The 16,947-nt window shown below is 49.4% G+C and overlaps 2 protein-coding genes across 4 annotated transcripts in view; one reads left to right on the top strand and one right to left on the bottom strand.

The window, feature by feature from the left end:
* Positions 1-3,484: 3,484 nt before the first annotated feature.
* Positions 3,485-13,277, top strand: slc16a12b (solute carrier family 16 member 12b). Of its 2 annotated transcripts, XM_080872024.1 has the most exons (7): positions 3,485-3,964; positions 9,125-9,228; positions 9,302-9,445; positions 9,522-9,776; positions 9,852-10,185; positions 11,004-11,263; positions 11,468-13,277. In XM_080872024.1, exons 1-7 carry the CDS (start codon positions 3,852-3,854, stop codon positions 11,659-11,661), a joined length of 1,404 nt encoding a protein of 467 aa, XP_080728150.1. In that variant the 5' UTR covers positions 3,485-3,851; the 3' UTR covers positions 11,662-13,277. The 2 variants fall into 2 exon arrangements, with proteins under 2 accessions (XP_080728150.1, XP_080728149.1); XM_080872023.1 differs by having other exon boundaries at positions 9,522-10,185.
* A 140-nt stretch (positions 13,278-13,417) lies between these two features.
* Positions 13,418-16,947, bottom strand: part of LOC308390236 (kinesin-like protein KIF20B) — a 16,095-nt gene continuing 12,565 nt past the window's right edge. Inside the window, exons 19-32 of one of the 2 annotated variants that reach the window (XM_080872005.1) lie at positions 16,875-16,947; positions 16,657-16,804; positions 16,376-16,576; positions 16,124-16,248; positions 15,873-16,046; positions 15,643-15,797; positions 15,402-15,568; positions 15,240-15,314; positions 14,873-15,054; positions 14,688-14,780; positions 14,215-14,274; positions 14,061-14,130; positions 13,782-13,954; positions 13,418-13,697 (exon numbers count right to left, since the gene is read on the bottom strand). The exon at positions 16,875-16,947 is cut by the window's right edge and continues 47 nt beyond it. In XM_080872005.1, the coding sequence (XP_080728131.1) occupies positions 13,614-13,697; positions 13,782-13,954; positions 14,061-14,130; positions 14,215-14,274; positions 14,688-14,780; positions 14,873-15,054; positions 15,240-15,314; positions 15,402-15,568; positions 15,643-15,797; positions 15,873-16,046; positions 16,124-16,248; positions 16,376-16,576; positions 16,657-16,804; positions 16,875-16,947 (1,780 nt within the window). In that variant the 3' untranslated portion in view covers positions 13,418-13,613. The remainder of the gene's footprint in view (positions 13,698-13,781; positions 13,955-14,060; positions 14,131-14,214; positions 14,275-14,687; positions 14,781-14,872; positions 15,055-15,239; positions 15,315-15,401; positions 15,569-15,642; positions 15,798-15,872; positions 16,047-16,123; positions 16,249-16,375; positions 16,577-16,656; positions 16,805-16,874) is intronic. The other variant, XM_080872006.1, reaches the window with a different exon arrangement.

Raw genomic sequence — 16,947 nt, 5'->3', positions numbered from 1 at the left:
TTGAACTTCTCTCGGCTCGAGGATCGCTCACCTGCTCGTAGGACAGTTAATTAAGATTTTTAAGTTAAATAATTTGTAATGGTTCATATCATTACGTTACTAAATTTAATCATTTTATTCCCTTATTATTCAAATGCAAAGTTAAAAAACTCAGATCTTCAAACAATTACAGATAAAAGTTTATGACATTTCTGAATAATCCCAAAACCTCGAGGAAAGTTTGATGTTTGCATTGTGGGGACCTGACGAGTCTCCCTGTCCTCAGTGAGTCCTTATGAGCCGGTCCCCGTAACACCACAAAGGTAAGTTTATGTTTGTAACAATCAAAATAGTTTTTAAACACCGTCATCATTATCAGGCATGCATGTGGAAAATCTAAAGATTGTTTTTAACAGGTTTATCATCAGTGCAGAGCAGAAAACTCACCCAGTAAAACTACGACGTGTCTCATCTTCAGGTCTTCAGATTTGATTCAGATCCTGAGTTTCTGCTGCTTTTCTCTGTTTTTATAGTCTGAATTGTGGAAACACCAGAAAACAAACACGATCAAATTATTTCACAGGAAAAACATCTTCTTCCTTCTGTGAAGCTGTAAAATCATAATCTGTATTGTAAGGTCAGAGCTGCCAGTAAGACATTAAAGTCGTGTAAAGTGTGCGGGTGGATGTGCTGCAGGAGCCGATGTCCAACATGGAGGACAGTTTGGTGCTCGTTACTCAGACTAGACTGAGAACAGTTAACCCTCGAGATAAAACCTTGGCCGTGTAAAGCTACTGTGAGCAGGTACATGCTAGCTGGCTCACTCTCCTGTCACGCATCATTAGTTACTTACCTTTGCTTGTTACAGTCACCTGGATAACGTGAACTTTAAGGTAAACCAGCCAATTAACCCCTCCATCCATCCAGGTGTGATTTTATTAGCAACAGCATTCATGGCCGCTGCAGGGTAGCATCGCCGCGCTGGGTGAACCTGCCACAGACACGAATCATCACATTGTGATGAATCAGCTGATCTCAGACCAGCGGACTTTTGTTCATCCTTCTCAGGATTCCCTTCATTTTATCAGTGGAGTCACAAAAGAAACCGGATCAGGACAAAACCACGGTCATGTCTGGTCATTCACCGGAGACACCGGGAACGTTTCCAGTGGTGGGACGAACCTGTCCTTAAACCCTTTGACCTTTAACCTCACTCAAACAGGATGCAGCAGCTTTTGGACACACACATTTATACACAACTGACAGTCAAAGGGCTCAAACTGCTCCAATAATATGTCTGCATACACGACACTGCACAACCCCGCAGCCCACGCGTTGTTAATCAGTCACTGAAATGTGGTTGTGCACGGTCCAAACAGCATGACAAAGTAAAAGGATAGCGATGATGGCTCTGGCTCTTTCACAGCAGGAGGCCTGACACTGTTAACATTAACTGAGGAGGAGCCACACGACCAGCAGTAAGGCGTCCAAGGGGCCGAGTCACTGCAGTATCCACACAGAGGAGCAGGTTTTAGGGTTTTATTGAACTGCTCGTAATCAGACACAGCCGGCACGTGTCTGTGGAAATGTCCCGTTTTGAACTTGGCCCAGTTTTTCTAACTCGTGTTTTTTATCGTGAGCTGACTGAATCACTGATCTAAACCTGGAAAGCCGGATCACAACACCCCGGCTCACATCCTCCAGCGAAGGTGGAGGCCGGTCCTCTTTATTTCTTTACAGCTCTGACTGAGAAACAGAAAGAGCAGCAGACACTGACGTTATCCAGGAAAACACGTTCCTATTGTGCGTACACAGTTTGCAGTAAAGTGCAGTCACACGTGTACAAATGCACATGGATCCAGATGTGAGCTGTCTTTGCAGTTTGCACACATCCAATCCAACTTTATTTATAAAATCGAAGCTAAAGTTCTTTCCAGTAAAACACAGTAACATACATTAAACAGACAAAGAAAATTAAATAACGATAAAATGAATAATTAATGAATAAAGAAAGAAGATTAAAATGGACTAGGAGCAGAATCTGGAGAAAAGCCTAATGTGGAGGGGCAGCTTATTCCATAATCTGGGGGCCACAACAGCGAAAGCTCGACCCCCGTGTTTCAGTCTCCACATGGGGACAGCGAGGAGTGACTGCGGTCTGAGAGACCTCTGTGGAGTGCGCAGGTGCAGAAGGCCTGCCAGGTACGTAGGAGCTCGGCCATTCGAATCTTTAAAAGCAAACATAACATTTTTAAATGAACTCTAAGATAAACAAGCAACAAGTGTTTGTCCCTGTCAGCAGGCGAGCAGCAGCATCCTGGGCCATCTGTAAGCGTCACAGTGAGGCCTGATCACACCGACATAACCTGCATCATTACCTGCATCAGCTGTGTCAACTTTCACTCCAAGCTTGGTGACGCTGGTCTGATGGTGCACACATGGCTCATGCACCAGGTGTTTCACAGGTGATCACACTCAGCGTGCTAATTGGTGGAGGGCTCCACCTGCTGGCCATCTGTCTCAGAGTGATAACACTAAACGCACCAGAACATTTGCTGTTGTCTGAAATGTTATTTGTGTGGAAACCAGTGAATTAATGAACTTTGTACATTTGATTATCACGACACATTCAGTTTCTCATCAAACACATTTCGGTCCTTCTGTCTCAGATCTGCCGGTTTTTGAAGAGTTATATTATTTATAATAAATATTTATATTAAATTTATATTAAATATAAAAGCCTTTAAATTTGTTTGATCTTATTTATCATGAAAAAAGAAAGAATCTGAAATTTGAGACAGACAGAAATATCGGAGGACTTTAAAAAACCACACAGAGTCCAGCAGGCCATTGTTTTCATATCAATGTGTTTAGTCACAAAAATGGTGAAAATACTGGTTTTATTCAACCTTCATGCTCTATTAAAGAACACCGCAGACGGTCGTGTCTGTCTCAGATCTCTACATATTCCTTTAAAGTTTGGACGTGGTCCCAGTCTTTGTTCTGGTCCTGATCCCAGTCTTTGTTCTGGTCCTGATCCCAGTCTTTGTTCTGGTCCCAGTCTTTGTTCTGGTCCTGATCCCAGTCTTTGGTCTGGTCCCAGTCTTTGTTCTGGTCCTGATCCCAGTCTTTGTTCTGGTCCTGGTCCCAGTCTTTGTTCTGGTCCCAGTCTTTGTTCTGGTCCTGGTCCCAGTCTTTGTTCTGGTCCCAGTCTTTGTTCTGGTCCTGGTGTATAGCACACCCCTCGGGTGTGACACACACTGGTTGCTGTGGAACACACTGTGGTCTCTCTGGTCTGTCTGACTGGAAATGCTTGTTTGCGTCACCCGACACCTGAGACATCCTCCCTTCAGTCAGCCCCACCCACCCCTGGCCCTGGGGGGAGGTAGGGTGTGGAGAACTAAGCGCTCCCTTCGCAGCAGTACTCTTTGCTGACTCTGCCGTCATCAGGTCCGGGCTGGGGGCCTCAGCGTTCACACAGTGTGGTTAATGATTGAGGGGGGGTGGGGGGTGGGGGGGTGTCACTCATTGACCGCAGGAACTTTTAGACCCACAGACAGAATTAGGGTGGCGGGACTTCACTGTCACTCCACTGGGACTCTACTGGGTTCGACTCAGAGGAAGTTGAAGGAGACTTTTAATCTGCTGGAGACAATCTGAGCGTCTTCCTTTCCTTCTTCTGTCCTTCTGCCACCCAGCTTCACCTGGCCGATCTCCACCCCTCATTGGGGGAGGGCTGAGTGCCCCTGGATACCTGATCACCTGCGGTCCAAGCCACACTTTTACCTTTGTTTTGCTGTTGTGAAGCAGCTGACCAGCTTCAGGTTTGCACCAGAAGCTCCAGGGTCAGCCACCGTGGTGAAGCTGCAGCGATGGCTGCTGGAAAGCAGCGGGACAGCCGGGGGGCACCGCCGGATGGCGGGTGGGGGTGGGTGATTGTTGGATGCTGCTTCATGGTGACGGTGTGCACACGTGCAGTGACCAGGTAACGCACACACGCACATCCATATACTGGTCTTTATAGCTGTGTGAGGACCCTTACAGTCTTGGTGCACAGAGTGAGGGATCGTGGATGTCCACACCAACACTGCACACAGCCGTGTTAGTGTAGCTACAGATGATGGTGTCTGTTAGACTGGCTGTTATATCAGAGTTTACTGATTTGTGCAAACATAAAAGAGACGGGCAAGAATCGCTTCTGTTGTTTTGCATTTTGAGGTCACTTTGGGTTCATTATGGCCCTGATACACCTTTAAAGAGGCACCTGAGCGTGTATGTGGACATGTTTAAAGAGATCAAAACATTTTCAGAGACAAAATCTTCAGTGAAAGAAGAATCAAAGACATGCAGACAACATTCCTGTGACATGACTCAGTAATGAGGACTTCAGGCCAATTAGAGCGATTGCCAAACAGCCTTTAACCATTCAACAGAAGACGGTCCAGAGATCTGCCCTAAAATTAAAACCAGTCTTCTCACTGTGACACAGCAGCATGTTTCTCTTTGTTACACACGCAACAAAAAAGGAACATTGTGTACTACTTTTAAAAAAACCTGCTGGAGAAACATCTGCCAATTACTGAGGTTAATTATAGGGATGGGTCCCGGTATCATGGCACCGGTTCTGACATAAACGGTAGTAACCAGACCGAAAAGCAGCGCACATTTATTTTTTTTCCGCCTGAGCTGTGATACACTTTGGATTCTAGCCAATCATTTTACATTTCTGAGGATAGTAGGCGGGTCCAGGCACGTACGTTCTTTTAGAGCAGAGCTTCAGATTAAAAATGCCCAAGGCAAAGTCTGGCTGTACTTCACAGCAAAAGATGCAAACTCAGCAGCAACAAGTGCTTTAAGCTGATACTGTGATACTGTCAAAGGAGGTAACACCAAGAATCTGATGAAACACCTGGCGACGCATAGAGTTTTTTTTAAAAGCTGAGAAATGCGCCGTATTTGATAGCTTGCTGCGAGACCTCACACCGAGCACATCTACTGCGGGTGTGGTGCCTGTTATCTGACCCGGAGTTAGCAACATCCCCCAAAAACATGAAGAGGAGAGTCCTGGCCCCTAGCCCTGCCAGTGTAGCAGAAATGATGAGGATGATGATGCAGCAGCAGCCGTTCTTCTCTGCGTGAGTAGCTTAATGTTGTTCGTGTGTAATTTACGTTGAGTAGGCTAACCACGTTATTACATTAATGCATGTAAGGTGAACTAGCAAACACCATCATAGCTACATGCGGCTGTCTTCTTGTTTGATGGCAGATACTCCCTTCACCCTGGCCAAAAAGGCTAAAATGACCAAAGAAAAAGTGGAAAACAGCTAAACATGAGAGGTTTTTGGACAAAGTTTGTGTTTTTTCCATTGTTTAAGCACTGCTTCCAGCCAAGAGTGATACCATATATGCCCCATAGCTGCAGAAAAGGCTAACATTGTTATCTTTTTACAAAAAACAGCTGAACATGAGAGGTTTTTGGACCAATTTTGTGTTCTCCATTCTTTAAGCACCGGTTCGAGCACCGGCACCGTTTCAAAAGTACCGGTTTGATACTGGTATCGGATAAAACCTAAACGATACCCATCCCTAATTAATTAGTGACGTGGCTGCGTGTGAAAAAGCGTCTGAGGCCTGAAGCTGGGTGGCGTGAAGTAGGGGTTGGCGATATAAACAATATATGATAGAAACGATATAAATTTGGCCAACGACAGAGATTTTGACTATATCGTGATAGCGCATGTTGATGATGTCATCAAGCTGCGCCTGTTTTAGTCGAAAGCGTCGCAGCGGCTAAAACCATTATCATCTGCAAATTATGGCGGGTGACAGTCACAGCAAAGAGGCGAAGCACTTTTGAAATATGGGGAAAGCCAAAAACTGCGCTTCCGTAACATTGATTCATTAATGTTGAATCCTCTCGCAGCTGCTTTGTTCCCATGTTGTTGCCGTATATCAATAACTAACCTCGTATTGTGGATGAATGATCTCAGTTGTTCTCCTGACTGAACTTTGGCCCACTGCTGTTTAGTTTTCTGTCTTCATTTATGTTGGAAGTGACAGCAGAGCTGTACGTTTTAATTAGCTTCAGAAATCTCTCAGTCAGAACATGCTATGTCATGTTTAGGTGGAAACTAGCGAGCTAACTTCCTGCTAACTTCTAACTCTGTTACATTTAATAAATCCTGTTTTCATGGATGTTAAACTTAATTGTTACACCTGGTAAAGCAGCAACGCTGATGATTTAATTAAAGATGAAAGAATTTAGACCGTTTTTAACTCTCAGTGTTCGTTTGACTTTGGGACGTGAAGCTGACGGAGTTTTGGACCAATATTACTCCGTGAAGCTCCTCCCTACGGCAGCCTTAATGCTCTAAACATCCATCAAAACATTTTTAACAGATTTCTGCAGCCAAAATCGGTTCGAGATCAGTAAGCACAACCAGAAGTCATACATAAGGCACACTCTCGATTTTTGAGAACATTAAAGGATTTTAAGTGTGGAAAATACGTTATACAGAAGAAAAGAATATATCGCGATATATATCGTTACCGCACATGCTTCAAATTATACCACGATATGGATTTTAGGTCATATCGCCCAGCCCTAGCGTGAAGCTGGGTGGAGTTCAGCACTTAGCCAGAGGATGTGTGGGCCAGAGTTCAACCGCCTCTCAGAATCACTGATTCACAATTCTGCACAGAAGTGAGAGCGCACAGAGAGCTGCTGCAGGTTTGTGGATGGTGTTTGTTGCTGGTACTTAGCATCCAAAGTTTTAAAGAGTATGAGCCTCAAACATGCCTGACGAGGTCTACAGAATTCATCCCTCTGCACAAAAAGATGCGACTTCTGCTCCGCCTCATTCACCATCACATCCACACCATCAGTCTGAACGCCCTGCATTAGGAGCATGCTCAGTAGAAGTAACTTATAATTATATTGGGCACCTGTGGCTTGTTTGTTAGAGTGGGTCATCGGTGGGACATCTCGTTTGAATGAAGTGTGTGAAAACAGACTGAGTAAAAAAGCACTATAAGTACCATCACACCAGCTAGTGCTACGTGTTTATGATGAAGTATTACACTCTGCAGGTCGGGGAATAATAACAGGAAAAACACCTCACAGGTATTTTCAGCACATACAGGGGTGTGTCTACAGGGGGGCATGGGGTGTGCACTATTTTACACTGTAGTTCCTCGTTATTCTGCAGATTAAGATTATTAATAAAATATTTAAGAATATGTTATGTAAGCATGCATGTAAGCATGTTTACCGCAGGCCTGCAGAGCACCAGTCAGACCAGGCAGAAACCAGAACACACAGATTCAAAAACACACCGTTTCTCAGCACGTGACACTGATCTGAGAGCAGTCAACATCTAATTATGTGTGTGCGTGTAGCTGGTCTCACTGGGAGATGGGGCTGTGTGTCGGGGTGAACTGGTTTTAATGGGTGGGGGAGGCTGAGCTGGCATTGGCTCCACAGTGCGTGCAGGCTGCTTGTTTCAGGTTCAGTTAATCTTAGTACTCAGATTACTTTTTCCTCGTAAGGAGTAAGCTGCGTGACCGGTTTTCCCTCTGAGATCGTCTCCGAACAGCCTCGCCGGTGTTTGCTCACCTTCTACCCTCAGAACGTCGTTCCAAGCTAAAAGCAGAGCTCTCCAGCAGGAGAGCGTCTTTGTATGTGAAGGACACGTGCAGCTCAAAGACTCTGGAGCTCTGCTGCTCGCTCTGCGCTCGGGGGATTTACAGCCCCACACCCCCTACACCAAACACCTGCACCGCTGCACCACCAGCCGCATCTGTGATGTTGTCGTTAAAGACTCCGCCCCCTGAGGACGGCAGAGCGGTTGACATTTCAGAAACGCCCTGACACTGCTGTCAGCCAAAGGAAACCTGCTTCCATCCAGTAATTAGTGACACTCAGCTGTGCTTCCCGGGTGGACGCGTCTGACGGAGGAGTCCTCGGTGCCCGCAGTGACCGGATCGTCTATGCTATTCCTTTCTTCCAAACAGGAAGTTTACCGGAGGCGCCGGGTCCGCCCTGCTGCGGCCTGGCCCCCGGGGCTGAATGGGTTAAACACAGAGACACGCGGCCTCCTCCTGTGACCTTTGACCCACATTTCCTGCTCCGACCGGAGACCGGCGCGACTGCTGCTGCAGCTGGAAAACTTCTCAGAAACATAAGATAAGATAAGATAACCTTTATTAGTCCCACACGTGGGAAATTTGTTTTGTCACAGCAGGAAGTGGACAGTGCAAAAGTTATGAGGCAAAAATTAGAATACAATAAGAATAAATACAGTACACAGCTGTACAGAATAGAATAAAATAAAATACTATATACAGTAGAATAAAATAGAATAAAAATATACAATAAGATAAAAATAGAATACGAATGCTATATACAACTGAGTAAAAATACAACGATGCCAGAAAAGATTATTGCACTTAGTGTTATTGCACATGTGTGGATGTGTGTGTTTGTTCAGTTAAAGTCTTTGTTGTGGAACATGAACATGTGTTCAAAGCTCCGCCTCCCCTCCATCAGCTCGCTGTGAAAGAGTGTGTTTGTGCGTCTGTGCGTGTGTTATGTCCTCACAGTGAGGCGAGAGAGCAGGCCCGTCCCCCATGTTTCTCACTGCAGTTATACAACGACACATTAATCCTGAAGTTATGTGTGACTGGCACACGTTACATAACACACACACGCCTGCCCTGACTATGCTTTGTTTACAGGAAGTGCCGCCTTAAACCCTCCCTACTTCCTGTTCTGACTCTAATCAGCATTAGGGAGAATGCACGTTGAAGACTTAACTTTACGTCCATCTTTATGTACAGTCTGTTTTGGGGGGAGAACTACAATTCCCAAGATGCATTTAGGCAAGAAACATCCAATCAGTGAGCTACAAATCTTTGTGTGCAGCGCTTTGACTGCCTGTCTGTGAAAAGCGCTTAATAAATAAACTTACTTACTTACAAAGTCAGCTGACTGCAAAAGATGAAGAAATTCTATTTAAATCTGAGCAGCAGCAAAGAATGATGGGTACTGTAGTGCACTGAAACTTTTTTCAGGGACAGTCATGGTGTGTCTTTGCAGCCGAGCGTCAAAGGTGGGGGCAGTGTTAACCCTCTCTTGTGTCTGCAGGTGTGTCTCCATCTTCTTCGTGGAGTTCCAGGCTCACTTCGGGGCCGACTACGCCGCCACCGCCTGGATCCACAGCCTGCTGGACTGCAGCACCATGCTGTGTGGTGAGTACCGCCAATCAGACATCACAGAGTGGTTCTTGTGGTCACGTGAGGCTGAGCGTGTCTGTATGTGCAGCTCCCGTCGGCAGCCTGGTGGGGAGCCGCTGCTCCGGCCGGGCGGCGGTGGTGGCGGGGGGCCTTCTGGCCTCCTGCGGCCTCCTGCTCAGCTCCTTCGCCACCAGCCTGGAGATGCTTTACTTCAGCGCCGGGATCCTGACAGGTCAGACTCAGACATGTCCTCCCCATCTTACAGCGGCGTGCTCTTTATCATGCTGACACGTAAAATCTGTCCGCAGGTCTGGGCTTCGCCCTGTGCTACACCCCCGCCATCGCCCTGGTGGGCTGTTACTTCCAGCGGAGGAAGGCGCTGGCGTACGGTGTCGCCATGTCGGGCAGCGGGATCGGGACCTTCGTGCTGGCTCCGGTGGTGCAGATGCTCATCGAGTTGTACTCGTGGAGGGGGGCACTGCTCGTCCTCAGCGCCTTCGTTGCAAACCTGTGCGTCTGTGGAGCGCTGCTCCGACCAATAGCACTGCAGGAGGAGCAGTGTGGTAGGTGTTCTCATCAATCACATGTTCCCTCAGCGGGCCAATCAGAATCAGACTCACCTGTGCGTTCTGGTGCAGGTGACATCTCACAGCAGGACGTGGAGAAACCTCCCAAAGACTCTGTGGACCTCCTAGCTCCGCCTCCTCCACCTGAAAGCTCCGCCCCCAGGCTGAGGAGGATGTGGCGCCTCCTGTCCTGTGGGGAGTACCGCTTCCTGCTGCTGCCTGACTTTCTGGGTCTGGCCGTGTCCTTCCTGTTTCTGGCCAGCGGCTGCAGCCTCCCCTTCGTTTACCTGGTGCCCTACGCCCTGAGTGCCGGCATCAGCCACCAGCACGCCGCCTTCCTCATGTCCATCCTGGGGGTCATCGACATCGTGGGGAACATCACCTTCGGTTGGCTGACGGACAGAAGGTAAGGCGAGTGTGCGCGAGGACGAACACTGACGCTGGCCTGTTCCACACGTTACAGCCTCGTTCCAGAGGGGAAGCGCGAGCACGTTTATTAGCCTTCCTGTGACTCTCGGGGCTCAGCGCAGGTGCTTCCTGCTTCCACTGCTCTGGACCTCAGACTAGGGTGAAGGTTCATCCTCCACCAGGTCATTGTCCTGGTGGAGGATGAACTCCGTCCACACGTGACGCTTAAAGACCTGAGGCTGTACCTGCTGCCAAAGGTGCTTCAACTAGGTGCTTTGGGGTTCCTGTAGCTCAGGAGGTAGAGCAGGTCACCGATCAGAAGGTCGGTGGTTCGATCCCTGGCATGCCAAGTATTCTTGGGCAAGATACTGACCCCAGGTTGCTCTCGGAGTGTGGATGTAGTTGGAAAGTGCTTGTGTGAATGGCAGTGATTGGGTGACTGAGCGCTCCGAGTACTCCGCGTGAGTAGAAAAGTGTTAAATGAGAATCAGTCCATTTACCTGACCCAAGCTGCGAGTCGTCTCCTCCATGTTCGATTTTACTTCATCTTTGATACGTTTGCGAGAATTCAAAGCACACGTCCGGCGTGTCGCTCTGTGTTTAGGATTTTGACCTTTATTGGTGCTGCTCGGCGCCTTCGAGCTCGTGCAGGCGTGACTTCAGCATCACAGCGAGCGTCACGATGTTTGCAGGTGATAGCGATGGAGACGCCCACTCGACTTTGCAGCAGAACGCTTTCTTTTTAAAGGGACAGTTCACACAAACATGGCTGACATTTGAGTGCTGATGCCGTCGGGCGTCCTGTTTGTCTCTCAGGTGTTTGAAGCCGCACCGCCTGGCCTGTTACGTCTTCTCGGTGGGGATGGAGGGTCTCTGCTGCCTCTTCACGCCATTACTTTGTTCGTTCCCGCTCCTCGTGCCCTTTGCCATGCTCTACGGCTACTTCGACGGCGCCTACGTGGCTCTGATCCCAGTGGTGACGTCTGATGTGGTCGGAACTACGTATCTGTCCTCAGCTCTGGGCGTTGTCTACTTCCTCCACGCCATACCTTACCTGGTCAGCCCGCCCATTGGAGGTGAGGGAAACAGCTCCACCCTCCTGCTTCATCCATCTTTAAAAGAGAAAAAACTTTAAATCCACTTAAATTTTAAATATGTGTTTAAAGACCGTGCGTCTAATTGTCCTCACAAACGTCATTGGATATTTGAAATCTGATGACATCACTCTGACATCGCCTGCTGATGATGTCACACCTGAAACTCTTCTTCTCTTTCTGCAGGCTGGCTGGTTGATGTTACAGGAAGTTACACAGCCACTTTCCTCCTCAGCGGCGCCGCTCTGCTGGCCAGCGCGGTCATTCTTTCCGCCGTCACTGGAATTCGCCATTGCCGCCATCGATCAGATTCGGTGCTGCTGCAATCTTCTGAAAACTGTCATCAGGGAACCCGAGCCCCTCCACCTCAGCCTGTCTGACCAATCAGGTGGTTTCGTCACCTTCAACAGGAAGGTGTTACCTCACAGCCCTCAGGCTGCGTTCACTCTGCAGGTCTTGATGCTCAGTTCAGATTTTTTGATCAAATCTGATTGTTTTGTCTGCTCGTTCACACTACAAATAAAATGCGACAGCAAACGCGCTCTAGTGTGAACGCTCAGAGCGGCCGCGTGCGCAAAAGAAGACGTCACACACAACGCGCTCTGTTTACACCCAGACCAAACAGTATGTGTGACTGATGGCCTTAATGTAAAGACTTGTTTCCGACCTTACGTTTCCCAATTTTCCTTTAAGTTGTAAAGTTGTTTGGTTATTTACATTTGGCCAAACAATGATCCTTATTGCTGTTGTTTCTCCAACATTGTCTTCCCAGCAGTTTCACTGGATGGTCAGGAAGCGTTCGCCATGTCTTCTCCGGCGCTGATAATCGGCGTCTGTCTCGTGTCAGTGACGTAAAAGACGGATTTAATGCGACGTGACCATCAAACAGCAGCTTTCTAAAACATCAGATATGTATCGGACTCAGGACCACATACGAGAGTGACCCAGATCGGATGTGAAGATATCGGATTTGTGCCGTTCACACTGTCACACCATGATCGGATAGATGGTCGCACAGGGTCACAAAAGTCAGATTTGATGCTTTCGCCTGCAGCGTGAACGCAGCCTACCAATCAGATTCCCCGACACCAAAACCAAGCAGACGGCTAAACAGGCTGACAGGTGTCAATCAAACGATGACTTCACAGGAAGTGAAATCTTTTTAGTCTGCTGAAAATGAAAACGAATGATTTTGTTTTAATGTTGAAGAAACTCACAGCTTCCTGTCTGAGCTGCCTCATTATGTGTGAGAGAGTGTGTGAATGGACCAGAATCATCTTCAGGTGTAACTCAGGTTACCTGTACCTGAGACAGGTACTGGTAGATGTCAGCGTGTGAGCAGCGGGGCTGAAAACGCTGCTGATTGGTGGAGAGCGTGATGTCACAGTCTGAGTGATGCTGATGTTTGTAACGTGTTACAGGAAAATAAAAGCTGTGCCTCAGTTTGTGCCTCCTGCGTTTTCTTCATGGATCAGCTGGAGCTCTGCGGTCGTCCAGCTCACGTTAGCTTTACCCTGAAATAAACAGCGAGGACAACTTTGCTCCGCCCTCCTCCACCCAGCAGGTCAGCCAGCGCAAGGAGAAGCTGCTGGTGTCAGAGCTTGAGCTGAGGAATCAGCAGCTTCATCCTGATTCTGCGGCTCACCTCGAGTCCTCGCTGCCAGCAGAGGTGATGTCATTGAAGGAGCCCCAGGTGGCTCAGGTAAGACCTCTGAAGCCACTTTATCTGACACGCCCACCCCGACACGTCAGCGTGAACACGTCAGCAGCGACTCAGAGGTCAGCGTGTTGCCCAGGGACAGAGTGGAGCAACCTTCGGCTCCGTCTCCTGAGCTACAGCCGCCTCAGGTACTCCCTCAAACACTGGAGTCTGAACCTTCATGTGACATCTCCACATTTCAGCACCAGACAGGAAGTGAAGTCACACACTGAGGAAGCTACAGTAAAACTTTATTTACAGCATGAATCCCTTTGAGGCACTGCAGACAGACTCAGAGCTCGAGCACAAACGTACCGAGGAGGCGCCCCGGCCTCCGCCCGCTGCAGGGACGGACCGAACACCGCTCACCGAGACATTTACTTTGTCTTTATGTCGACGACCTCACGTGAGTGCGGCTGAAAGAAGCTTCACCTGGACATGATTCAGCTCACCTTTATTTACATCACAGCAGTCACAGAGATCCACCTTAAACAATTCCACCTTAAATTTAAAGCCTCACAAAGGTGAACTGGTGGGTTTCTGTTTTTTTTAAAGGTCCAAACATTAAAAACAAACAAACAAACAAACTGATGACAGACGACGAACGCCGCACATTAAAGATCGATCATGATGTCACTTCCTGCAGGTTTGAGAGCGTAGCTTCCTCTTCATGATGCTGTGGTCGCTCTCCCGATCCTCCGCCGCTGCTCCGGGCGTCTGACGGGACAAACAAAGACGCATTCATATTTAGAAACAAACAGCCGACTCTGCTTCGTGCCTCAGAGTCAGACTCCGTCTCACCGTGTGTGGCGAGTCCACCATCGGCGCCCACGGGTCCATATTGTAAAGCTTCCTGCGGCCTCGCCGGGGTTTGGTTGCCACGGTTACCGCCTCCTTCTCCACCGAGCTTATGTTTTTATCTGCAGAGAGGACGGGACGGTGAGTTCGCTCTGGAGCCGCAGGGCCTGACGAGCCTGTTAGAAACACTTCAGCTAAACTTTCTGTTGTAACATAAAATCAGACACGGTGGCAGCTCAGCGCTGCCCCCTGCTGGCGCTGGGTGGTCGAGGTGTGGCTGACCTTTGCTGCCCAGGACGCACGGTGAGGTGTGGATCGCCTCTTCAATCTTCTGCAGAGCGCATCCTCTCTCCTGCACCACAGAAGAAGAAGGAGGTTTAAGGTGAGGGCTCTGAGGACGCGTGAGTTCATCTACCTGTCGGCTGGGACGGCTCACCTGAACGCAACGGGCGTTTCCCCTCGGTTTGTTCCTCTTGTTTTCACTGTGCACCAAAACCTGAAACACAACAGCACACACATGTCAGAGCGCCTGAGACACACACAAACAAACACACTCTGGGAGGCGGCTCCACCCTCTGGTGATTTATACGAAAGGAAAGAAGAAGAACGGAGCGTCAGCTTGTCGAGGTGATGCTGGTGGCGGCACCTGTCGTTCAGGAGAATACTGTGGCGGCTTCCTGCTGTATAACGGATAGACTGAGTATACCGGCGCCCTTAGACTCCTCCGTGCTGAGAAGGCTGCTGGCGGCGAGAACCTGCCAGTCTGGCACAGTGAGGCGAGATGAGGCCGCACTTCAGAAGACGATAAAAGTCTAACACGTGGTGATTTTAACCCGGGATGCAGTGACGGGTTAAAATCTTAATTATTCACACAACCACAGCGATAGGCTTAAATAGGCTCCGCCCTACCTCCAGCTCGCAGCTCTTCCTCTTCCTCCCCGTGGTTCTGGGAGTTTTCTTCCTGGCGGCCATGTTGGACCTAAGAGGAGAGTCTCGAAGGTCCTGAAAGAAAAGTAAAAACATAAAGCAGAACGCTCCTTCGTGAAAACCCGTCGGCATTTCTTCTTCTCTTGTACTTTTTGAGACTGACTTACCTGAGTGTCTCTCTGCTTCATCACTGCCTCACACTCCCCACTCTTCATCCTCTTGCCCCCCCCATCCTCCTCCTCCTGTCTCCTCTCCTGCAGTTTCTGGATCTCCTTCTTCAGCTCTTCCACCAGAGGCAGCGTCTCCTCCTCCATGGCCCTGTTCTCCTCCTCCTCCCTCCTCTGCAGCTCTGACAGGAAAAACAGGTCGGAATCAAACCAAAGACTCACAAACGCACACACACAGACACACACACACACACAGACACAGACACACACACACACACAGACACAGACACACACACACGCGCACAGTGTGCCCTGACGTGAGCGTTAACAGGAAACAGTTTTCAGGTAACCAATCAGAGCGCGTTACCTCGACTGAGCGTCTCCACCTGTTGGCGGCTTTCTTCCAGACCTTTCTCCTTCTCATCCAAGACTCGCTGCAGCTCTGACACACAAACAACATCATCAGCCAATCAGCTGAGAGCAGCAGCCAGCTGACCGTCCCCTTCGGCTCATCTGATTGGTTACTTACCTCCCACCTCCATCTCCCGCTGCCTCCTCCTCTCCTCGCTGTCCTGAAATGCTGCTTGTAGGGCGTTGCCTTCTGAATCGAGCTCCGCCCTCAGGCTCTCCAGCTGGTGGGAGAATTCTGCTCTCTGATTGGCCAGCTCCTCTCTGAGCTCAGCGCACCTGTTCTCACTGCAGGAGGAGAAGAAGAGTTTCAACCTCTGTTTATGGATCGATAAAACCTGATTGGTGGCAATATCGATCACCTGAGCGTAAGCTCCGCCTCCAGCCGCCGCTTGTCTGTCTGCAGCTCTTCGATCTGTTGGGATTTCTGAGCAGAGCGCTGGAGCGCCGCCTCGCTCTCCTTCTTCAGCTCCTCCATGGCGGCGTGGAAAACGCTGCTGCTCTGCCCCTCCTCCTCCTGAACACATCAGCCAGTGAGTCATCATGAACACGATCCAGGATCAACCAACCGGCTTTCACAAAAAAAGAGAACCTTCACTTCCTGTCGAAGGTGCTCCAGTTCCTGTGTCAGACTGCTGATGGAGTTGTTCTTCTCCTCTGACTGGTGCTCCAGGTCGTGGAGGCGGGTCTTTGTGGCTTTGAACTGCTCTGATAGGCTGTCGGATCTGTCAGTCTGCTGTTTGAGCTGCACCTGCAGGCTGGTCACCTGGAGGGATGCAAAGACCGTCAGCAGAAGAAGAAGCAGCAGAAAAAGAAGGAGGAGGAAAAGGAGAAGAAGAAGACCTCCGTCTGCAGCTGGAAGATCCCGTTCACCAGAGCTTTGTTCTCCTTCTGCAGTCTGGACGCCTCCCTCTGCTCCGCCTCCAGAGACACCAACACAGTGTCACAGTTTGGACACTCGTCCAGGTCTACAGCAGGACAGAAAGGGGAGGAGTCAGGAGAGGCGACAAAGTGAGATAAGTTCAGTGTTTCTCTGTGATGAACAAAAGTACGTGGACGTGTGTGCTGCATATGCTGATGTTCCCGTCTACATACTTTTGAGCGCCAGCAGCTGCTCCTCCAGCAGCACCTGCTCCTTTTTCAGCCCCTCCACCTCCGCCACCCGGCTCCTCAGCTCCTCCTCCAGCCTCGCCTTCTCTTGCTGCAGCTCCTCCTCCCTCCCTCTGAGCTCCACGATGGCCTCGTTCTTTCTGTCATTTTCCTCCTGCAGCCTCCAGATCTCCTCCTCCAGGACCACTGAGGAGGAACATGATGATAGGAGCATGAAGGTTCAGCACAAGCTCTCCATGTTCCCCCTCCTCCTCCTCTCCCCTCACCTCTCCTGTTTGCTCCTCGCTGCTTCTCATCCTCCACAGAGTCAGGCTGATGTTTCCTGCTCCCCTCCTCCTCCTGTCCTCTCCTCGTGCAGCTGCAGGTCTGCTGAAGCTCCAGCAGCTGCGACCGTATTGACTCCACCAGCTGCTTCTGCATGAAAGAACACCGCGTTAGGCCTCAGTGGGAATCAACCTGGAAACCATGAACAGAGCCCACTCACGTCTCGGGTGGCGTCCTCCACGGCATCGTCCATGGCTGCCCGGAGCCTGGAAAGGGCGCCGTCCTTCTGCCGA

This window comes from Rhamphochromis sp. 'chilingali' (assembly GCF_963969265.1).
Source record: "Rhamphochromis sp. 'chilingali' genome assembly, chromosome: 22".
Taxonomy (NCBI): Eukaryota; Metazoa; Chordata; class Actinopteri; order Cichliformes; family Cichlidae; genus Rhamphochromis; species Rhamphochromis sp. 'chilingali'.
The sequence above is the reverse complement of the archived record's forward strand: the minus strand, read 5'-3'. Positions and strand labels throughout refer to the sequence as shown.

Excerpts from the sequence above, each read along its gene's own strand:
- slc16a12b (XM_080872023.1), top strand. The coding sequence starts at position 3,852 with ATGGCTGCTGGAAAGCAGCGGGACAGCCGGGGGGCACCGCCGGATGGC. Across the intron at positions 9,229-9,301 it reads CTGCAGCACCATGCTGTGTG|CTCCCGTCGGCAGCCTGGTG; the intron begins GTGAGTACCGCC and ends CTGTATGTGCAG. Across the intron at positions 10,186-11,003 it reads GGTTGGCTGACGGACAGAAG|GTGTTTGAAGCCGCACCGCC; the intron begins GTAAGGCGAGTG and ends TTTGTCTCTCAG.